This window comes from Mauremys reevesii, linkage group 7, assembly GCF_016161935.1.
Source record: "Mauremys reevesii isolate NIE-2019 linkage group 7, ASM1616193v1, whole genome shotgun sequence".
NCBI classification, from domain to species: Eukaryota; Metazoa; Chordata; order Testudines; family Geoemydidae; genus Mauremys; species Mauremys reevesii.
Genome location: NC_052629.1, coordinates 35,617,665 through 35,642,531, shown reverse-complemented (window position 1 = coordinate 35,642,531; position 24,867 = coordinate 35,617,665). Strand labels below are relative to the sequence as shown.

The 24,867-nt window shown below is 40.7% G+C and overlaps 1 protein-coding gene across 10 annotated transcripts in view; it reads right to left on the bottom strand.

Moving 5' to 3' along the window:
• The window catches only part of PRKG1 (protein kinase cGMP-dependent 1), an 885,489-nt gene that overhangs the window by 183,710 nt on the left and 676,912 nt on the right, over positions 1-24,867 (bottom strand). For all 10 annotated transcript variants that reach the window (XM_039547328.1, XM_039547329.1, XM_039547324.1 and 7 more), the window contains 2 exons: positions 10,332-10,409; positions 4,773-4,867 (listed from right to left, as the gene is read on the bottom strand). In XM_039547328.1, the coding sequence (XP_039403262.1) occupies positions 4,773-4,867; positions 10,332-10,409 (173 nt within the window). The remainder of the gene's footprint in view (positions 1-4,772; positions 4,868-10,331; positions 10,410-24,867) is intronic.

The window sequence follows — 24,867 nt, the reverse complement described above, 5'->3', positions numbered from 1 at the left end:
CTGGATAGGCCAAATTTGAGTGAGTGGCACTGCAACCTCATGAGTCAGGTCACAACTCCACTTACACAAATTTAGTCCAGTGAAGGAGGCAGGGGTGAACCTGAGCAGCGCTGCAGTCCTGGAGTTTGCAATGCCTGGAGTGGAGAGCCAAGCCCAGCCAGCCTCACAACACAAGAGCTTGGGTGGCTCAGGCAGGTGATGCCATAAGTGGGGGCTTGGTAAGGGACCACCACCTCCACCCTCCGCTGCACCTCACCAGGCCATCCAGGCTTTCTGGGTTGGCGGGGCACAACTAAAAAATTGGGCACACGTGGCCCATGTGCCCCTCCCCACATGTCACCTCTGGTGTGTGTGCAGGGGGGGGGAAACATGCTTGCTTGCCCCAGGAATTAAAATGCCTACTTATAGTTCTGCCCCAGGGCCTCCACCCCAAGACTATTTACTGAGTTGTGACCGGCCATAAACATTTACAAATGGGTCCTGAGCCCCAAAAGGTTGAAAACCACTGTACTAGTGTATCTACACTACAGATTAGAATCCCTTGTATCTCACACTTTTGGAAAATGCTAGAATTCAGCTGCTGATGTTATTTCCCATTGGTATGGCACAGAAAAAGCATAACAGAATGTTTAAGCTACTATAGCGCTGTTTAAGTGCAATAGATGTTGGCCAAGAAATTGAATTACTTTATTTTCATGCTCCCTGCTGGACTATGTAGATGAGTCCTGCCACCTGCCTGTTGCTAGAAATAATCAATATTAAAAAAGAAGGCCAACATTAATTTATCAATGAAATACAGCAAAAATTAATTTACAGTGACTATTTCTAGTCCTACAGTATATATTGTCATCTCAGACTGAATTAGACAAGAAACTGAAAGGCAAATGTTTTGGGAAGTTTAACTGTTACTGTAAAAAATATGGGAGTACTTGTGGCACCTTAAAGACTAACAAATTTATTTTAGCATGAGCTTTCGTGAGCTAAAGCTCACTTCTTCGGATGCATAGAATGGAACACACAGACAGGAGATATTTATACATACAGAGAACATGAAAAGGTGGAAGTATGCATACCAACAGGCAGAGTCTAATCAATTGAGATGAGCTATCGTTAGCAGGAGGAAAAAAAACTTTTTGAAGTGATAATTAAGATGGCCCATAGAAGGTGTGAGGAGAACTTAACATAGGGAAATAGATTCAATTGGTGTAATGACCCAACCATTCCCAGTCTTTGTTTAGACCACAGTTAATAGTATCTAGTTTGCATATTAATTCAAGTTCAGCAGTCTCTCTTTGGAGTCTGTTTTTGAAGTTTTTTTGTTGCAAAATTGCCACCTTCAAGTCTGTCACTGAGTGGTTAGAAAGGTTGAAGTGTTCTCCCACTGGTTTTTGAATGTTATGATTCCTGATGTCAGATTTGTGTCCATTTATTCTTTTGCGTAGAGACTGTCCGGTTTGGCCAATGTACATGGCAGAGGGGCATTGCTGGCACATGATGGCATATATCACGTTGGTAGATGTGCAGGTGTACGAGCCCCTGATGGTATGTCTGATGTGATTAGGTCCTGTGATGGTGTCACTTGAATGGATATGTGGACAGAGCTGGCATCGGGCTTTATTGCAAGGATAGGTTCCTGGGTTAGTGTTTATGTTGTATGGTGTGCGGTTGCTGGTGAGTATTTGCTTCAGGTTGGGAGGCTGTCTATAAGCGAGGACTGGCCTGTCTCCCAAGATCTGTGAGAGTGAGGGATCATCTTTAAGGATAGGTTGTAAATCTTTGATGATGCGCTGGAGAGGTTTTAGTTGGGGGCTGTAGGTGATGGCTAGCCTCCCAACCTGAAGCTCATGCTAATTCAGCTGCTCATGCTAAAATAAATTTGTTAGTCTTTAAGGTGCCACAAGTACTCCTGTTTTTTTTGCGGATACAGACTAACACGGCTGCTACTCTGAAACCTGTAAAAAATATGGCGATGGTAATTTTGTGACTTGTTTTGTTTCTGTTATTGTGAATGAGATAGTGTGAAATAAAGTGTATCATGTACTGGCTAGAAAAATAGGATAATACATGTTATCAGAGGACTTGTATGTCAGCATAAGTATTTCCAATGTATCACAAAATACTTGTTATCCAAATTCCTTCTCTGCAGCAGTATGCATAATGAAGACGGCAACTATTCAGTATTGCTGAAACAGTAAAATGTTCCCTATTGCTATTAGTTGTAACTGGGTAAAATGTGAATGAAATTACACATGAACCTCAGTTTTTATTTGTGACACATTATCACTGTGGGGTAAATTTTTGCAGTGTTGGATGGAGTTATTGTTAAACAATTCCAATTGAAGTCAATGGGTGTCACATGACTAAAAATTCCAAAGAAAGCTTTGAAAATTTATCTTTAACAGCTAACTAGGTGCAAAGAAAATATTAAAAGAAAATATGTACTGCTTGTCTATATCTATCTTTGTTAAACTCATATTCACAAATACATTCCATAGAAATGTCAGTGATGTCTAAACATTTATCATATATATAAATATTTGTCAGTTATTTATCTAGCGGCAGATATATTTCCAAACTATCAAATTTAAGTCTAGCTACAGCATTATTGAGTTTACTAGTAAACTGGGCCTGCAGTATCTCTGATATGTACACTTTCATTCAAAAAGCATCTGGGTATTATCCTACCTGTATAAACTGAAAATACAATACCAATTATAGCAACATTTCAGGTTAATTTCAGAAGATCAAAGCCATATTATATTGAATATTTTAAAATATACAAATTGTTTAAATACCTATTGTGAATTAATTCATTTTAGTCTAAGGCAGCTAACAAACAACTGTATTTGAAAATATTTTTTTAAATGCATTATTGAAAAATAAGAACCTGAACTCTGGAGTAGTTGTGTTGTTAGAAGTTGTTTGAGGAGGTGCATAATGAGCCTCCTTCTATTTCCCAGACCTGTTTATTGCCAACTCTCAAAATTTTATTGCAAGACTTATGATATTTGGTGTTTTTCTTGAAACCCAAGCACCCGGAGTCATGTGATTTTCTGAGAATTTCAGTTTTCAGTTAAAAAAAAATAAAAATCTAGCTCTCATGGCTACAGAGAAAAGCTTGGATATATTGCTTAAGTATACCATAAAGGTTAGAAAATCAGAAGGCAAATTAAAATAACCTCAAATTTATTATTTAAAAAGCTCATGGTTTTTAAGCTGATTTTGTGATTTTGGTGGACCTGCCTCTGACTCATGAGTTTTGTACACTTGAGATGGGTAATAATGTTGGCCAGTTCTCTCTAGATGTTAGAAGTACCAAAAAAATTGGCTAAAAGGGTTCTGGGGCTCTTTTGAGGATGACTGAATGTGGAGGTTACAGTATGAGAAAGGTTTCCATAGAGCTTATAGAATCATAGAATACCAGGGTTGGAAGGGACCTCAGGAGATCATCTAGTCCACCCCACTGCTCAAAGGAGGACCAATCCTCAACTAAATCCCCAAATGTCCCCCTCAAGGATTGAACTCACTCTGGCCTTAGCAGGCCAATGCTCAAACCACTGAACTATTCCTCACCCATTTTAAGAATGGGAGATTTAGCTGTATGGTGCCCACTACCATTAATAGGAGTCATGCAACTAAATCCCTGCATGTTATACTGCACATCTAAACCTATAAAAAGTCTCTACATTGCCTTTCTTTTGTACCTTTGGAACACCATTGAAGAAATGGAGTATTACACTTTTATACTCTTATTTAATATTAACATAGAATCATAGGACAAGAAGGGACCTCAAGAGGTCATCCAGTCCAGTCCCCTGCACTCATGGCTAGACTAAGTATTATAGAGTGGACATATAACATGTATGGTGGACTCTTTTTTTTTTTAAATAATGGAGACATACCTATCTCCTAGAACTGGAAGGGACCCTGAAGGGTCATCGAGTACAGCCCCCTGCCTTCACTAGCAGGACCAAGTACTGATTTTGCTCCAGATCTCTAAGTGGCCTCCTCAAGGATTTAACTCACAACCCTGTGTTTAGCAGGCCAATGCTCAAACCACTGAGCTATCCCTCCCCCTGTTACTTACATCTTGAAGTTTTCTCCAAGCATAGTTATAACCCCCAAACAAAACACTTCATTAAAAACAGTCTAGGTTGCTCAAGTGCGCACCACCACTTTACAGGAAATCAGCTGTTATGTGTTCACCCAGCACATATCACAAGGTGGGAAATTTTAAAAATAAGAAAAGCTTATCAGACCCAAAGTGAGGTCTAGATTCAGACATTTAAGTACAAAACTGGGATTTTATTACCAATTTAAGGCCAAATTCCAACAAGGGCGGCTCCAGGCAACAGCACGCCAAGCGCGTGCTTGGGGTGGCAAGCCGCAGGGGGTGCTCTGCCAGTCGTCGCGAGGGCGGCAGGCAGGTTGCCTTCGGCGGCATGCCTGTGGAGGGTCTGCTGGTCCTGCAGCTTTGGCAGACCTCCCGCAGGCGTGCCGTCGAATCTGCGGGACCGGGGACCTCCCGCAGGCAAGCCACTAAAGGCAGCCTGCCTGCCGTGCTTGGGGCGGCAAAATACCTAGAGCTGCCCCTGATTCCAATGCAACCAACGTTCACTACAGACTGGCTACCAGTGCCTCCAGGATAATGACTGAGCAAGATTGCTTAGATTTCAGTTCTATCTTCTAGCTGCAAGACCCCAATAATCTATTCCAGAATCCCTATCTGCAGTGAATCACAGTTAAACAGCTATATAATTTGTAGTACTTACCCTTGAAGTGCTTTTTCTCCAAACCAATCTCCTTTCCCTAAAGTGCGGAGAAAGATTGGCTCTTCACTGGGTGAATCTTCACGAGTAACATTTACCTGTGGAAAAGAAAAAAAATCCAATGTTTTATTAATAAACCTACTAATTTGGGAATGTATGAGTCATCTTATGGCATTTTCAATTAATGCCCTGATTGGTTCCTATCTGGTTAACTTGATAATTCCTGTATCCTCAACTTCCTTAGCGCCTTGCCAATCACCATTTTAGCGCTGTGTAATCAAGCATACTATGGCCATTTCCCCATACAAGCCTCTTACGCCATTCATGGAAATGTATAATTACTTTTTATTGGGGTATGTATCATTCTTGAAAATACTAAATACGAATCGTGCCGTCTCATTTATTTCAGTGTTTGAGGCCCCAATCCTGCAACTGACTGTGTGAGCTTAGGGGTCTGTTTGTATGGAGTCAGCTGTAGAACTGGAGGTCAAATCTCCTTACAAGATGGACTTACTATGTGGGCTTCTTTTTACAGAGTTTTAGGTTATTTTGTTCTGCAACATTCATTAATCAGGAAAAAAGTCTACAAGCTGAAATGAAGAGAGAACATTACAGGATGAAGACCCTCCTTCTTTCAATTGCTGAAAGTAGATAGATGCAATGAAAGGACATGGCTATGGACCCCAAATGCTAGCTGGAGCAGAAATAAAGAACTTGCATGTATGTTTGTTTAAAAAAATGAAAATAAAAAGCAATATAATAAAATTAAAAACTGCAAATGTGGCTTAACAGCCTTTAACCACCTTTGCCAATTTAATGAATTAAAAATGGCAGTCTGCAGCTGTGTCTTGACATTTTTTTTCTTTTTGCTGTGAAAAAGAAAAGAGGTTTTGCAGATGAAAAGTTGATTTCCAGACCATCTGAAAAATGATGTGTAGTGTGAGCCTGCTGTAGGCACAGATTAAAAAAAAAATACAGGCAACACACAATGGTTGGAGGTATCCACATCCATTGGAGATGGAGTTCCAGCACTGGTGGTCCTAATTCTTTTATTTTTTTCTTCTAATTGCTTTTCTGAAGACCATTCTACTTTGCATTAAGGTAGTAAGAAACCCTGGTTTCCTTGTAGCTTGTTGTCTCTCCATGACAAATTGGTAAACTCCTAGCAACCACTGCAAGGCAAATCCTTCCTGGATATACCACTAGTATTAAGGATGATACAGAACACTCCATTAGTCCACCAAAAATTCAGAAGCCCCTTGAAAAGGTGATAGGTAGATTTGGGATGTATAAGACCCTCATATGAGAGGCAATTCTTTTCTTTGAACCTAGACTTAACTAGGTTCCATTCTAAAATGGACAGTGTGACAAAGTTCCTCCTCTACCTTGGTGGGTCCTGCACTTATTGGTGGATTTGCTCACCTCACAGATTCACTCTGTGGTCCAGGAAACAGCCCAGAGACCTTCCCCTCTGGTAGAAGCCACAGTCCAGGTCAATTCCTCCTGTGTTTGATCAGGAGTTGGGAGGATTAGGGGGAACCCAGGCCCGCACTCTACTCCGGGTTCCAACCCAGGGCCCCATGGACTGCAGCTGTCTAGAGTGCCTCCTGAGACAGTTGCACGACAGCTACAACTCCCTGGGCTACTTCCCCATGGACTCCTCCCAACACCTTCTTTGTCCTCAGCACCAGACCTTCCTCCTGATGTCTGATAACGCTTGTACTTCTAAGTCCTCCAGCAGTATGCCTACTCACTCTCACTTCTTGTTCCCAGTTCCTCACTCACACACTTCCTCTCCTCTGGCTCCCCCTGGCCTGACTGGAGTGAGCCCTTTTATAGCATCAGAGGGGGCTTAATTAGAGTCAGGTGCTTAACAGCCTCACCTGACTCTTAGCAGGTTAATTGGAGTCAGGTATTCTCATTAGCCCGGAGCAGCCCCTGCTCTGGTCAGTCAGGGAACAGAAAACTGCTTATCCAGTAGCCAGTATATCTCCCTTCTACTACTTTGCTGTTCCCTACTTATCTGGGTCTATCACAGCAGATTGAGAGGATGCTGGCCTAAGTGCAACATCCAGTGCAATAAATTTAGTGAGCAGAGGAAAATGGCAACATTTCACCCTTAGATCAAATTTGCAAATCCCACTTGCATTGTTTGAAAATCTCAGGTTTTGCATATGCAAATTGACAAAGCATTTGGGGATTTCAAACAGTTGAATTTAGTTCTTACTTGGGGGATATGGAAAGCTTCTAGTTTAATTTTGTTGTGAAAACCTAAGAAAACATTTCCTCTACCTTCTACTGTCTCTTGTTATGGATGCTCAACATAGTGGTTTTGAGTCATTAATGAGCAGCCTACAATAAACTTTTGCAGTGAGTCATCAAAGATCAGATGAGGATAGGGAAAGTGTAACAGACTGGATAAAACTGTTTGTAGCAGATGGAAAAAAACTGAGTAAGTAAAAGAAGTCTCAATATGTTTCAATCTGTTTCTCTGTGATCCTCTGTGTGGCCTAGAAAAGAAATGCCAAGGGATTACAGGGCTGCCACACAGTTTAAAGTGATGATACACATTAATCACCAGATAATATGGCACCAAAAAGGCACCTGTTGAATTTGTGACATTGATTTTTCAAGGAAAAATGGCATGCCTCAGCACAGCATGGCACACAATCTCACTATACTGACTGAGTACTGAACAGTGCCAGACTATCAGCATGTGGTGAGCAGAAAAGTGCAAACTATTGATAGTAAACAATTTATTCATCTTGCAGGATCCTAGCGGTGGGGCTCCAGCCTGAGCCTGGACATCTATACTGCAGTTAAACAGCCCTTTAGCCCAAGCCCTGCGAACCAGAGTCAGCTAGCATGGGCCAGCCGCACGTTTCTAATTGCAGTGTAGATATACCCTGGGAAACCAAAGGAGTAATTTGTGAGAGGAGCTAGGCTGGCAGGATTAAGGATTTTTTAGGACCTTTCTTGTTCAGTTCTGCCAGGTTTTGCCCAAGATATCACTGATGGACACACTGAGCTATATGAATATCAGAAATTGGAAACAGCTTTACAACTAATGGTTCTCTGATAATATTCAAACCAATTAATTGCATGCAGCATGGACAAGCCCAGGCACGTGGACTGCAGTCAGATCCTTGTTTGATTTATTTAATTGTCTGACCCAGGGTTCAGTTTGGGAGGTTGCGTGGCCATGTTTGTGAAAGGCACAGCCATATACTACAATCCATTGTATTTAACTGTTTTAGTGCCAGAGTTCTGGTGCTGAGTTCTGGGAACTCAGGCCCATGCTGTGTTTTTGTCATGGCACTATTCCCATATACAGCAAAGATTTCATATACTTGCCAAAGGCATTTATTTATTAAATTTACTGATCTCCAGTTTAAGCCATCCATCACCTTTCACCACAGTCCTCCCTGGAAATCTGTAGTAGTGGGGTGGATGTGCACACTTCTAGTTAAAAAGGGGCACAGTGGGAATTCCTGTAACAGCCTCCATCTCAAGTCTCTGGTCAAGGACCTGAGGCAAATTTCAACAAGCATTGTTTTATTTCAACTGCCTTGGCTGCCAACAGCTCTCACAGTCAACATGAGAATAAGTAATAAAGGGGAAAGGGAGTCTGCCAAACATTTAGACACCATGTAGATATCACTCAACCACCATAACATTCTGGCGTTGCTGTTAGTGGCAGACCATGACAATTGGCTGCACAGAAATATCAGTCTGTTTTGTATACTGACTGGTAAATCTGTCAATCTGGGACCTAGGAACTCCTCCAACTACAGAGGATGGGGTGCAGCCCGTTTCGAGTACAGGACGATACAGATTAGGCTAGGGTGTCTGGAGAGGAATGTTCATGTGGGGATCATTTGTGTCATGATTTTCCTTCTTCATAGAGGTAAGGAAAAGATTATTCCAGGATCAGTTACTCTTGATCAGAAGAAGCTGGAAAAGCTTGAGGATATCATGAGAGATATGGTGGCGTGGGGTGAGTGGGCGGGGAGGGGGGAATAGGAGAAGGAGGTGGGGGATAACATGAAGGAACTTTCTGAGGACTCATAATAAATGCATACCCCATAATGTACTCCATTTAGAAAACCTGCCAATGATTGACTTATTCACATAGAAACTATGCACAGCTTTTTTTCCTTCTAGGGAACATTTGATTTCAGCTGTTTGATAAATATTGGTTACAGAGACAGAGAGAGTGTGAGCAAGACAGAGTACTAGCTTCAGTACTTGTGAGCTGGCAATGTCACACGCTCTCTCAGAAGACATCCCTGTATGTGTGACAGTCACGTCCGAACTAACTACAAAATTCTCTCTTTCCTTCCCCAATATCTGGGCTTTTTTGTTGCCTTTCATAATAAATTGCCTGTATTAACCTGTGACTTTTCGCAGATATAAGAACTGTAAACAGAAGGTTGGATTGACCCAACCAATTTATCTGTCCTCTATTGTTTAGTTTTATCTGTTTTTCAGTATGTATTCTCTGCAGCGGGAAATTGCAGTGTATTCCCTTGAACATCTGCATCCTGCTGTGTAAGGAGCAATGTGTTTGCCTAGCTTAACATCAAATAAAATGGAATTTTCAACTGGCAAAAAGGACTGTTTAAAGCTATCAAGATTGTGAAGGAAAACAAAGAGGTTTAAGGTTTCAGAGTGGTTGCCGTGTTAGTCTGTATCAGCAAAAAGAATGAGGAATACTTGTGGCACCTTAGAGACTAACACATTTATTTGAGCATAAGCTTTCATGGGCTAAAACCGTCTTCATGGGATGCATGCATCCGATAAAGTGGTTTAAAGAATTTTCTCCATTGTAGCTTGCTGAGTAAGAGGCTAAGACATCAAAGCAGGCACCACATTTAGTAAATGCTCAATAGAAATATGGTACAATATATTTTATTTTAGTGTAAAAAGACAGCTAGCAGATCTGTGAGTTCCCATTATTTAAATCTTAACAAAAAAAATAAGTGTTCAGTCAGTGTTTATTTGTTCTGTCTATATATGGTGTATACATATAGGTGCTATAGCAATATAAATAATAAATAATAATTATTATATTTAGAGCAAGGGATAAAATAAGTATTTCTGGGTCAAATCTAGCCCAACTTCACACTGACTAAATGTAACTCAATAGCAGTTGTTATGTCTCATTCTCAGAAGGCATATATCCATGCTACAAGACCTACCAACATAACTGGCACCTATGTTGGCAGTCTGAGGTTACATCTATATGAGAAATGCTGTAAAGAAAGTCCTGATCTTGCTAGTCATGTAACCAAGGTGGCTTAACAACTGTTTTCATGAACCAAAAAGTGTTCATTGTGAGTATGTAAAACAGTGTGTGAGATCTGCCTTTGGTGTGTGTGTGTGTGGCTTTTTTACTTATGGTCATTCTCCCCAACAGACACTGTGCCAAGAAGTTTAATTAAATGTGAAATGTTGTAACCTTTGGGGCCCTGAAAGAAAAGGACTGATTGACACTGTATTCCCAGAGTTACACCATCATTGTACATGACATTTGCTTTGAAAGGGGTGACAACAACTTACCTTTCCTTTGCTGATTATAAAGAAAGTGTCCCCTCGAGCCCCTTGCCTGATAATGTACTCTCCATTTTCATAGTGCGTCTGTGGAAAAATTAACAAGAACAAAAGAAATCAGACTGTCACTCAGTTTGCAGTCCAGCAGTTTCACAAGATAATTCTTAGGGAGGCAATAAGCCTGAATGAGTTTTATCCAAGCCTGACATCTGTCATGAGTTAAGAATTACCCTACGTCAAGAAATATAACAGTGAAAAAGAAATCATTTTGTCTTGCCCATTTTTCTTATTATTTTGTTAGTGCCAGCTTTTGTCTGGATGCCTTATCCTCAGGTCCTCAATCCATGTATCCTAATTGAACAAGACACTGGAATTTTTCAGCAGAGCATCCAGTACAAACCAAAACTATGGTAATAAACTGCTTTAACAGTGGTCCTTTTCCAAATATTTTTATTCGCGTTTGTGGTGTTCATCTTATTTTATACTCACTATCAATGGCTTTATTTAGCAGTTATTTTTACTTAAAATCAGTTTTATTATTTATTAGTCTGGATTTGTTGACCCTGGTTTATAGAAAAAAATCACTGCTAATGTTCTGTCCTATCCAGTCGGAGTGAGCATCAAAACATGGGCTAGATGAAATTCCTTGTATTACACCAATCAATGTAATAATACCCAGGGTGAATTTAGACCAATAAATAAAATCCAGTATGTTCCAAGCTAAGTCCCTAAATCCATATTTAGGCTTCTAAATAACTGGTATGATTTTCAGAGGTGCTGGGTGACCATAGCACCAATCGACTGCAGATGAATAATAGGCAAATGCAGAGGTATGTCAAGTTACAGTATCCCACCTAAAATTTTGACCTAGATTTCCAACAGGTTAAGTAAATGGTGGTGGCCTTATCAGGCTTTTGTGGTGAATGCAGTACTGACTGCTGTATTCAGACCTCTTGTGCTCCCCCAGATTGCAATATGAACCTTTGAAACAAGTAAGGTCTAGTGAATGTGTTATTTGAAGACTGCAGCAAGTCCCAGCAAAGACTGCCAGATCTGCTGTGTTCTCAAAGTAGTATATCAGCAGAAGTTTAGGTGGAAAAGACCTTGACTCAAGATGAAGGAATTTATTTGAAGTAATCTCAACCTTCAGAATGGGCTGATGTTTGGAACTATCCTTATTTTTTCCAAATCAGTTTGTTGATCTATCATTTTCACCCTCAATCTTTTGGTTTCCCTTGAACTCAGGTAACAACACTCTACCATGAAAAGGGATATTTTAGGATTCATGTAAAATACTGAATATAGCTGAGAAAAAAATCTTTGTTGTAGAAGCCCTTGATTTAGGAGCTAGTAAATATAAAGTAAAATAGCTCTGTGGTAGTAGAGGCAAGTATTCATGTCTAATTAAACAATAACTCAATTGACAAAGATATTTTATTCCTAAAAAGCAATTAGTTTGAGTCTGCAGAGGTTTGTATAATGTTTACACTAATTGATCAAGACAAAAATGCTAAAGAAAACTGAAAATTTTAGCATCAGAAGTTAACTCCAGTTTCTAAATATCTGTTACAATCTAAAGAAAACATAATCAAAGGGATATTAATTTAGGCTGAGTCACCAATGCTGCATAATTCTCATGACTCTTCAGGAAGGGAAAGTCCATGGAAACATGACTCTGGATGCTGTTCAGAAGGCCCTGGCTTCTGATGTGTCTCTCATGAGCCTCTGGATTTGGGAGCTGAACTCCCTTCTTGCCCCCCACCCCCATGGCAAAGTTGGAAGAGCAACAAGGTTCAGGTGGAATCCATGAAACTCGGCAAGAACAAACTCAGGAGCTCTCGGTCCCTGACACAGGAATGACTTGAAATGGAGATTTTAAGTTCATAAAGTTTTGCATGAACAACCTGAAACCCTTGAAGGGACCAATTTTAGAAAGTGCTGAGCACTATTCTCTGAAAATCTAACCCCTTTGTGGTTCCTCAAGGCAGGCACCCAAAAATTGAGGAATATCACTAGTCACTGAAAATGTTGGGCAGAAAGTTTCCAGAATTTCTGGTTGGGAAGCTAATCTTCACAATGCAGTTGGTGCACTGGATCCCTGTTAAATCTATTAACAGAAAGACTTAAATAAAAACACCAAGAGAGATGTGACCTTTCCTCAGCTTTTGAAAGGTGGTGGTGAAAGGTGATTGGGATGAACAATCACAGCACATCGAAACATGTAAGCGGATTGATTTTTTCTAAAGAAAGCTTTTTACTTGCCTCAAAGAAATATCTCTCTGCTGAGCAATGCTCAGGTGACAGGTGACATTCTAGTAGCACAGAGGGTACTGAACAATTGCATTTAATCCTAATGTTTCCTATTTATTGTGATCCTTCTGCCTCTAATCCTTCAACTGTATATTGATCATATACCTTCAAACTCCGATGCTCCCTCTCTTATCCCCTCATTGTTAACAAATCTCACTGTTTTTATGCTCTCTGTCATCTGTCCAATCTCTTCTTGCCATTCTGAGTGCATCATAGAAGTCTGACAAACATCTTAAAAGCTAATGTGACAAAAGCTAAACTTAATCTTTCCTCACAAGCTCTTTTGTTTCACTCCTTTTTAATAAACAAAATAAATAATAATATATTATTATTATTAATAATAATACCTAGCTCTTCCATAGTGTTTTCATCCGTAGATTTCAAAATGCTCTACAAAAGAGGTCAGCATCATTACTCCCATTTTACAGATGGGGGAAACCGAGGCACAGAGCAGTGAAGTGAATTATCCAAGGTCACCCAGCAGGCCAGTGGCAGAGCTGGACATAGAACCCAGAACTTCTGAGTCCTAATCCTCTATTCACTCTATTCATTAGGACACACTGCCTCTGCATCAACCTCCCCATTATCAAGACTCACAAGCTAGATGTCATATTTGACTCCTCCCTATTAATTACCCCCACATTCAGGCTTTCACCAAACCTGTCTCTTCAGGCTCTCTAAAATCTCCCTTTCTTTCTCTCCCATCTGCTGAAACATAACTGTCTCTTGCCTTCTTTACTGTATCATCTTTCTTTGCAACCTTTGAAGCATTTCAGGCTCTAGGCCACTGTAGCTCTTGCTCTCTGCATCCTGACCATTGACTCCTCACTGAATTCCATCATTCACTGGCCTCCTATATCTTTCCACATCAGTTTCAATCTTGTTGTTTACAACCTTATGCTTCTACATGCTGCTTAATCTCATCCCATATTTCTATCTGCAAGCTCTCTCCAGACCTATGCTCTCCCTATAATTTTTTTTGTCTTCTCCTCTCACTCTTGACTCCATTTTTTTTTCACACTACACTATACAAGAATCCGCTAACTCTTTCTCAGAATTTTCCACTTTCTATCAATAATCAACTCTGCTCATTCTCATGCTTCATCTTTTTAATTCTACTGTTTCCATTTATTTAGACTGTATGCTCCTTGGTGCAAGAATCTCTGTGAAGTGCCAGGCTCCCCTATAATGCTATATAAAGAATAGAACTAATAATGATCTTTCTAGCCTTTTTTATTTGTGAGGCAAGTTAAAGATGGTACCAATTGCTCACATGTATATGGGAGTATTAGTCAACATGACTTGAACTGACCAACAAAACACTTTTTATAGCTGGTTCATAGGTGTTACGTTACCATTTGCATTTCAGTTTCATCTACAGAAAACCAACCCACAGACAGTAAAAAAACAATATTCTGAATGAAAAAGTATGAAAATAAAGTTCTGAAAGTTTTAATGGTAACACATGTAGAAGCAATGAAGTCTGAATTAAAACTGAAATAAAAAAGAGGAAGGAGAACAAGCAGGTTTAATGAGGTTGTCATGTCCTAGTCACCAGCTAAGCAGGTAAGAGACGTAGCCAACTGACATTTCTGCTAGGATTGTTATTTGTTTACACTTGCACTAAAGGACCTAATTTTTAAGGGGTTTTCTCTAGTAAAATTTTTAGAGACAGTCTTATTGGAAAGGGGGCCTTTAAAAATAAACAAACATTCAGCATTTATAGAATTCTTTCTTATCTTCAAAGCCCATTACATGCATTAAGTAAACAATCCCCAAAACACCAGGATGAGGTATGTAAATAAGTATTAATATCTACATTTTATGGTTTGAAAATTGAAGCATAATGGTTATCTGATTGTCCAAGACCACAGAGAATCACCACCAGTCAGGATTAGAACTCCAAAGTTTTTGACTTCCAGACCCCGCCTTACTCCAGAAAAGAGTACTCTGCACTTAGACAACAAAATTGGATCCCATAGTAGCAGTATATCAACAACTGTATTTTTCAGAGGGCACACCCAGAGTGGTGAAGAGAGCTAATTCCCCCCTCTTGTGTATATTTTTATGAAACCTGAGTGTTACTTAGGAGATTAAGGTATATCTCTTAGGAGGGAGAAGACTCCCAAGACACACATTGATCAGAAAATGAATTAAAAAATGTTATTAAAAGCAGGACATAGGAAGTAAATACATAAAAACTGTGTTTTAACAACATGGGCCAATTTCTGCAAACCCTTAGTCATGCAAATAACCTTTAATCCTGAAATAGTCCCAGTGACAAATGCAACTACTTGTGAGATCAAGCGTTACTTGTATGACTAAGAGTTTGGAGGATCAAATCCAGGATTTATGTATTTCCCCACATTATTTCTATGAGGCCAAACTATAGAGAGCATATGGGTTCACTCAGCACTTCTCCCACTCACTGTGTGAACACTCACTATCCACCTCCAGCTTTCTATGTGCCTGTCGATTTCTAATTCTAGGGAACCCAGTGACACAGAGTGCTCTATAGAGAGTCTAGGGAAAGAGGCCATAGTGCTGTGGAGGCAGATGATATCCATTCTTTCCACACAGAGAAAGTTAATTGGATTACGCTTGATGCACTACTTCCGGGAGCTAGGTAGGAGGGAGTCAACACTGGAGTCCAGTTTAGCCAGGGAGCAGAAGAAATTAGGAATGTAGGCTGTTAAGGTAGGATCTCTGGAGAACAGTACAGCAGCCAAGCTCATAGGCACCAACTTCCACTGTTCCCAGTGGGTGCTTGACCCCACTCCTGCCCCTGGTCCCGGCCCTGCCCCCCCCTCGCCCTGCCCCCATTCCACTCCCTTCCCCCAAGTCCCCGCCCCTGCCCCGCCTCTTCTCCGCCTCCTCCCCGGAGTGTGCTGCATCCCTGCTCCTCCCCCATCCCTCCTGGAAAGTCCTAAGCACCACCAAACAGCTGTTTGGCAGCAGGAAACGCTGGGACAGGGGCGGCTCCAGGCACCAGCACTCCAAGCGTATGCCTGGGGTGGCAAGCCACGGGGGGTGCTCTGCCGGTCGCTGCTAGGGTGGCAGGCAGGGTGCCTTTGGTGGCTTGCCTGCGGAGGGTCCGCTGGTCCCGCGGCTTCAGCGGACCTGCCGCAGGCATGCTTGCGGGAGGTCTGCTGAAGCCGCGGGACCAGCGGACCCTCCGTGCTTGGGGCGGCAAAATGTCTAGAGCCGCCCTTGTGCTGGGAGTGGGGGGGGGAGAGGAAGTAAGGTGGGGTGGGGGTGAGGGGAGCTTGGTTGCCGGTGGGTGCAGAGCACCCACTAATTTTTCCCCGTGGGTGCTCCAGCTCCAGAGCACCCATTGAGTCGGCGCCTATGGCCAAGGCCCAGATAGCTGGGGAGATGAGCCCCTGAAGTTAGCTTCAAGTTTCCCCTTCCATAGCTGGGCAACCTAGACAATCATGTGATGGCTGAGGCCCATGGAGATAAGTCATCTGAAGAAAACAGCAAAAAGTTGAAATTAGTCATTGCTGAAAATAATCACTGACTAATTTTACATATCAAGGACCACGAATGTGTGTTTTTGTAAGCATTGGACAATGGAGATGAAGGTTATCTCATTGAGATAGAATAAATTAACACTGCTACATAACTTAGTGTGTTTTGCCACAAAAATTGGTCTGATGGTTCAGTGGAATACCTGGGGCCGGCAGTAAACATGTGGCAGAATTTAGCCCAACACAGAAGAAGTTAAAGCAGAAATGTGATTATCCCAGAGGACAGTAGAAGGTTTATATTAAAGTAATTGTGGCTCTTAAAGATATTGTGCACATGTAGACCCTGCTCTTTGAGCTCCTGCATCCCAAGCACAGGAGATCAGAGTCTTTTAATCAGCAGTGTCCATTGAGGCCATTACATACCCTCACACTACCTGTCCCAAGGATATAAGGGTAGAGCAACCTCAACTGCCACTAATTTCCTTCAACACCAAGAATTCTTGTCTGAAGCCTCTGAAATAAGTGAAGTTTTGAAGAAGGAACAGGAGTTTCTTCCCTTAAGAGATGCTCCTCTCATGGGCTTTTCCATAAGGAACAGTTTTAAACGTGCCTTGCTGGCTTTCTCTGTGTGTTTTGAAACATATTTACAAACTGTACACATGGGGGGGATATGACCCTCCCCTAGGCAAAAAAATACACCTGATGTGTCCATCCTTCAAGGGGATAGCCATGTCACATGATGCACAAATTTTAAAACCTGGAGATTTTGATTCACTCCCTACGGTTGATTGCCCCAGTACTGGGGTAGCTAGCTAACAAGTCTAACACTACCTTTATTTATTTATTTGTGTGTGTGTGCACGCATGCTCATGCAGCAACAGGGTAGAACAAAAATATAAGAAATAAAAGAAAGTACAGTAACTACACTAACAACTATATAATGAGAGTCTACAGTAGCTAAGAGGACACTGAGGCTGTTCAGTCTCACTGTCCCAGGTGGTAAAAAGGAACTGAATGGTGACGGTTAGGGTCGCTCCGCCCTTTATACCATTGGAAGGGGTAGCGTGAGTCATGCAAAATGCAAACTTAATCCTAATGGACACTGCTGGTTAAAAAGTTCTGATCTCCTGAGCATGGGATGCATGCATACCAAGAATGAGATCCATGTGTACAAATACGTGAAGAAGAAGAAACAGAAACATTAGACAATATGTTTCTTCCTAATAAAGTGACCAATAAGTTTGTTCATTTTTTAATTTTTTTTTAGTTTCCCTTTATGTACAATGAAAAAGGTCTTTAAAGTCTCCAAAGAGTCAAGTTTTCAGCTTCTTTGGATTCCTCCTATAATGTTAGTGGTTTTTATTTTAAGTAGCGTAGCGTCCATCGCTTGAATCCTTTTGTGACAGATGTGAGTCCTGGGACGCGTAAGAAGTTCAAGACACTATACTGAGATGTGTCATACAAGCATGGACTTCTGGGACAATCGCTATTGAGTGGGAGAATCCCTGGGAAGTGGTTAATGTGAATTCCACAACTCCAGTTATGCAAAAAAACTGACGTTTGAAGCTATGCCCTGAAGAGAGGACCTTTAACTGGTGAATAGCTGTTCCTGAAGACTGAAGCTCAAGGGTCCAAGCTGTATAAAGAAACAAGTGAACTTGACAGTCAGGGTTCTTGTTCCTGTTCTGAAAACTGACACGGACTTGTAACCAAGTGGGCAAGCCCAGTTGTGGGGTTTGAAAGACTCATTTACCAGAGCCCTGGGCTGGAGTTGAGGTGAACTCTGGCAAGCTTTTAGCATGTGTATAAGTTATTTCATCTTTTAGAAATGTTTTCTTTGTAATGTTTTTATCTTAAGAATTAATGCAGTTTACTTTGTGAAGGCTGGCGGGTAACTGGTGTATGTTGTTATAGTCCCTGGAGAGAGGTTAATCACAGGTGCTGGACCCCGTCAGACCAGCTGAGGAAACCAAAGTGAGGTGCAGAGGGACTGCAAGCCTAAACTCTTGATCTGGAGGGTGAGAGACATAGATCTCTGCCCAAGAGAATTGACGGGTGGCAGCCAGAAATCTTAAGAGGGTGTCTCAGAGGAAAACTGTGTGGGGGGGTGGAGCTTGGGGGTGTGTGTGTCAAAGGTGCAGTTGACCCTGAAGCTGTGATATTTGTAAGCACATAACTAATATTTTTCATATTCACGAGAGAGAGAGAGAGAGAGAGAGAGAGAGAGAGAGAGAGAGAGAGAAGCTATGAACACTCAGCTTTGACTTTCAAGGTCCCTGAACATTTTTCAATGACTCTCAAACCTAAAAGTGACTGAGTAAATTAGAGAATTACATTTACAAAAAGAAACAGATCAGAAAGAAAGAAAAACACATTAATAACTTTTCTCAATGATTGAACATTCTTTAGAAAAGTTCCATATTCAAAGCATATTTTTATGAGGCAAATGAACAAAAATATCATCTGAATATAATAAATATTATGAATATATTACAAAAACCTCAGATTCCCATTCATTAGGGACCTTTCCAAAGTCCATTGAAGTCAACTGGAAGATTTTTTCAGTTGACTTTAGTAGGCTTTGAATCAGGCCTCTTAGGAGGAAAAGTAAAATGAGCATGTTAATCTAATCCAATCATTAGCTGTTTAAAAGTCTCTTGACCAGTTTCTCAACTGTAGTAAGTCATCATAGCTCCATTATTTTACACCATCTGATAGTTGGACACTCTATCTTCATCTCTCTCTTCCTTTCAAATTCCATATCAGGTAAATTAGTTAATACTTTAATTCTTACTATTTGCCTCAGTCAACTATTATCCACATAAACCTCACGGCCCTGACCCTGAAACCACTATTAGATAACTGTAGCTACTGCTTTATATAAGTGTTTTCAAGATCAGTGTCCAAGAGCTCACTTTCATCATTTTTTATCAATATATGGAAACTCTTGGAAACATTTGACATTGGCATGAGCACAAGATATTTCTGCTTAAATCTTAATGGGTGATGACACAATAGCTTCATTTTAAGTAAATGAACATTTTTGCAAATTTAATTGGCTTGTTAGAAATAACTACACAGCATGCTAGAAAACATTCCCGAAGACCAGTGAGCTCTATCTAATGTCAGATATTTATTTAGCCTTTTTACCATTATATTATAAAAAGAATGTAACATGTCTCCCTCTGGTAAAAGAGATTCTTGATTTCAGAGGATATTATAACAACTTAACAGGAGAATCATAGAATCATAGAATATCAGGGTTGGAAGGGACCTCAGGAGGTCATTTAGTCCAACCCCCTGCTCAAAGCAGGACCAATCCTCAACTAAATCATCCCAGCCAGGGCTTTGTCAAGCCTGACCTTAAAAACCTCCAAGGAAGGAGATTCCACCACCTCCCTAGGTAACCCATTCCAGTGCTTCATCGCCCTCCTGGTGAAAAAGTTTTTCCTAATACCCAACCTAAACCTCCCTCACTGCAACTTGAGACCATTGTTCCTTGTTCTGTCATCTGATACCACTGAGAACAGTCTAGATCCATCCTCTTTGGAACCCCCTTTCAGGTAGTTGAAAGCAGCTATCAAATCCCCTCTCATTCTTCTCTTCTGCAGACTATACAATCCCAGTTCTCTCAGCCTCTCCTCATAAGTCATGTGCTCCAGCCCCCTAATCATTTTTGTTGCCCTCTGCTGGACTCTTTCCAATTTTTCCACATCCTTCTTGTAGTGTGAGGCCTAAAACTGGACACTGTACTCCAGATGAGGCCTCACCAGTGTTGAACAGAGGGAATTATCACATCCCTCGATCTGCTGGCAATGCCCCTACTTATACAGCCCAAAATGCCGTTAGCCTTCTTGGCAACAAGGGCACACTGTCGACTCATATTCAGCTTCTCATCCACTGTAACCTCTAGGTCCTTTTCTGCAGAACTGCTGCCTAGCCATTCAGTCCCTGGTCTGTAGCAGTGCATGGGATTCTTCCATCCTAAGCGCAGGACTCTGCACTTGTCCTTGTTGAACCTCATCAGATTCCTTTTGGCTCAATCCTCTAATTTGTCTAGGTCCCTCTGTATCCTATCCCTGCCCTCCAGCATATCTACCATTCCTCCCAGCTTAGTATCATCTGCAAACTTGCTGAGGGTATAGTCCACACCATCCTCCAGATCATTACTGAAGATATTGAACAAAACCAGCCCCAGGACTGACCCTTGGGGCACTCCGCTTGATACCAGCTGCCAACTAGACATGAAGCCATTGATCACTACCCGTTGACGATCTAGCCAGCTTTCTATCCACCTTATAGTCCATTCATCCAGCCCATACATCTTTAACTTGCCGGCAAGAATACTGTGGGAGACTGTATCAAAAGCTTTGCTAAAGTAAAGGAATAACATGTCCACTGCTTTCCCCTCATCCACAGACCCAGTTATCTCATCATAAAAGGCAAGCACTAGACAGAATGAACAGAATTCAGTATGTGGGAACTATAGCCAGTCTGAGCAACTTTTTGCTTTCAGCACCTTTGCCACAAGATGTCATCCTCTGCTACTATCTTTGAACACAGATTTAATCTATGTGTTAGGCAGACTCAAGAAGACGGCTTTAAATATCACCCTCAATATAGTGGAGTTCAGTCAGTATTGTTAGTATAGTTAAGAGTGTGTCTGAATTTCTGCTATGAAACTTATGGTTTAATTATAAAACATGGATATAAATAATTTAGTCCAGTCTGCAATTTGTTATGCAAGATCTTGGACTGGAAGCAAATATTTTAATTAAAAATAAAGCTCGATTTTTAGAGTAATAAAATGTTAGTGGGTGTTGTCTGTTTATAGAAAAAGATGTTAATCTAATGATATTTATCAGTAACACTTTACTTGCAAAATTTTAAAAGTATCTTTTGCTTTTTAAGAAAAAGACAATGGATGAGAAATCACTTAAAGAAAATGACAGTTCTATATCTCAGAAAGTTGGTTTATACAGCTGCACTACATTTCTTAATGCTGTCAACAATGTACATGTCTCTGCAAAACTGAGGGCTAGGTTGTATCATGCAGCCATATGTTGGGGGTTGTGATGAGTCACATCGTACCAAAGGGAACACTGGGAGGCAATCTTCAAAATGTCTCCCAAAGCTCCTTGATGGAAAGAGCTTGCTCCAGATTGTCTGTGCAGCCAACCATCTCTCCTGGCTGAAACATGAGGTGTGTGTATCAGGAGAGGGGTGTCTTGAATCCCTAGAGACCATTCCACTGACGCACAATGGCCAGAGTTATGGTACTGCCCAGCTATGCCTGCTTCCACCTACAACATGTTTCCTATATTGGTATGAGAGGCAGGAACAGGTGTCATAGAGATAGAGAAATCCCCAGCCAGCTCATTAATCCCATTTTCTAACATCTTTTGCACTGCTGGAGCGGCACAAACAAGATGAAGCGGTGTTCAGGATCTGGCCCGAAAACTGGAAAACACTGCTGCACATAAATGTTATTTTGCACATAAATTAATCCTCTCAGAAATTGAAACTACTTTTCTTTTTATATAAACTAACACATATATATAACCAGATTTTTAACCAGGCTCCAACCTGGATTCCAATCTCACAGGCACAATTTGGCATCTGTAATAAAATGCAGACATATAATTATGTATCCACACAATCTTTTGAATCTGCAACTGCACCCATTAAGAAGGCTAATTATTTGTCTGTGAATAAATGGGTACAGCCAGATAGTTATGCATCGAAATGGTCAGCTTCAGCAGTTGGCACAATTAATCGAGTCTGTAATTCTGTACCCACAATTAATTCTGGGGATAAAATTGTCCACAACTATGGAGGCTCATCTCAAAAATGTAGCCCATTAGTCAGGAGTACATAATTCAAACCACTGATTTGAACACTCTGACGTAGAGAAGGATGGTTTCAAATCTGAACTAGGATCCAGATCTGAATTTTGTGGTATTGATTCATTCTTTACTTCTCAAATTTTTCATTAATATAATCTCAGTTGTTCAGCATTCAGGGTGAAATCCTAGATGTACTGAAGGTAGGGGAAAATGTGCCACTGATTTCAACAGACCCAGGATTTCAACCTTAGTTTTTGCAGCTCACATGCACATATCTACCTCTCCAAACTTTTCCACCAAGTTCTGAGAAGGGCTAGTCTTCACCAGAATTGCTATAGCGGTGCAGTTGTACTGATGTAGCAGTGCTGCTAGTGCAGACAGTCTCTGCCAATGGGAAAGAACTCTCCTGTCAGCATAATTACCTGCCCTTAGTCTTTTCTCTTGTTCCTGAGCAAGCATATCGATTATAAGCTGTTCTATTTACAATAAATAGTTGTGAAAGTTACAGTATTTTCAAACATCTGCTTGTGGGGGAGCGATAGCTCAGTGGTTTGAACACTGGCCTGCTAAACCCAGGATTGTGAGTTCAATCCTTGAGGGGGCCACTTAGGAATCTAGGGTAAAAATTGGTCCTGCTAGTGAAGGCAGGGGGCTGGACTCCATGACCTTTTGAGATCTCTTCCAGTTCTAGGAGATAGGTATATCTCCAATTATTTTTTTTATATATATAGTGATGTAAAATACAATAAATGGACTTACACGCCAAAATGCTTCCTTTAACTGAGTTCTGACCTAGCAGACATCAGAGGCCAAGAGTACAGCATAGTGCCAGGTACTTATGAGCACTGCCAAAGAAAACTCTTTTGGAGGGGTCCTGGATACTCATCCCAATAATTATGTTTGTGTTCTGAGGGAGGTTAGGTTTGATCAGCCATTCAAGCCATTGGATGGCTTGTCCTTAGAAAACCTCAATAATTGGTAACCCTGATTTAGATGAACCATATCTAAGATCATTTTAATTTTTTCCAAAGAGCAACATAAGGACATGAGAGGTCAGAACACTTGTAAACTCAAAACAAACAAAAAAACAACACTAGCAAAACGAGTCTAATGTTAATGTAGTGTTAACATTGCAGAATTAAAATAACACAGTTAGAAAATGCAAAAAGTAAGTTTACAATAGCAACTCTACTGCAATTCCATTGCACATCCTATCCTATGCTATATGCTACACATTTTCTTACATAAAAATCAATATATTAAGCTAAATTTTAACAGGAATAAACAGAAGAAGAAAATACTGTGTCTGAGGAATATAACCAAAGGATTGTCTATATGATGGGGTAATGCGCCCTACCAGGGTATGACTACTACATAAGAACATAAGAACATAAGAAAGGCCATACCAGGTCAGACCAAAGGTCCATCTAACCCAGTATCTGTCTACCGACAGTGGCCAATGCCAGGGGCCCCTGAGGGAGTGAATCTAACAGGCAATGATCAAGTGATCTCTCTCCTGCCATCCATCTCCATCCTCTGTCGAACAGAGGCTAGGGACACCATTCTTACCCATCCTGGCTAATAGCCATTTATGGACTTAGCCACCATGAATTTATCCAGTCCCCTTTTAAACATTGTTATAGTCCTAGCCTTCACAACCTCCTCAGGTAAGGAGTTCCACAAGTTGACTGTGCGCTGCGTGAAGAAGAACTTCCTTTTATTTGTTTTAAACCTGCTGCCTATTAATTTCATTTGGTGACCCCTATTTATTGTATTATGTGAATAAGTAAATAACTTTTCCTTATCCACTTTCTCAACATCACTCATGATTTTATATACCTCTATCATGTCCCCCCTTAGTCTTCTCTTTTCCAAACTGAAGAGTCCTAGCCTCTTTAATCTTTCCTCACATGGGACCCTCTCTAAACCCCTAATCATTTTAGTTGCTCTTTTCTGAACCTTTTCTAGTGCTAGAATATCTTTTTTGAGGTGAGGAGACCACATCTGTACACAGTATTCGAGGTGTGGGCGTACCATGGATTTATATAAGGGCAATAATATATTCTCAGTCTTATTCTCTATCCCCTTTTTAATGATTCCTAACATCCTGTTTGCTTTTTTGACCGCCTCTGCACACTGCGTGGACATCTTCAGAGAACTATCCACGATAACTCCAAGATCTTTTTCCTGACTCGTTGTAGCTAAATTAGCCCCCATCATGTTGTATGAATAGTTGGGGTTATTTTTTCCAATGTGCATTACTTTACATTTATCCACATTAAATTTCATTTGCCATTTTGTTGCCCAATCACTTAGTTTTGTGAGATCTTTTTGAAGTTCTTCACAATCTGCTTTGGTCTTAACTATCTTGAGCAGTTTAGTATCATCTGCAAACTTTGCCACCTCACTGTTTACCCCTTTCTCCAGATCATTTATGAATAAATTGAATAGGATTGGTCCCAGGACTGACCCTTGGGGAACACCACTAGTTACCCCTCTCCATTCTGAGAATTTACCATTAATTCCTACCCTTTGTCTACCTAAAGTGCACTAACATCTTGTCTATTAATTGGTCCATCTAGATCCTGCTGGGTACGTTTTAACATAGTACTGTTTCAAACAGCACTATATTAAAGTGCACCAGCAAGGCCTACAGGGACGAATTAATCAGTAACATATTAATACCACTGTAGAGTGCATTACCAAACCCATGTAGCTAAACCCCAAGTTAAACTTGCTATCGGAAACAATTTTTTTCTTGTCTTTTTGTGATTTTTAACTGTACAACCTTAATATTGCATAAGAAACATTTTTATCTGTTTTGTATTTAATTTTACAGGAAAAAAGAAAATTGCTTATACTTAATGTCATCATTTAAATGAAGCAGCAAAGAATCCTGTGGCACCTTATAGACTAACA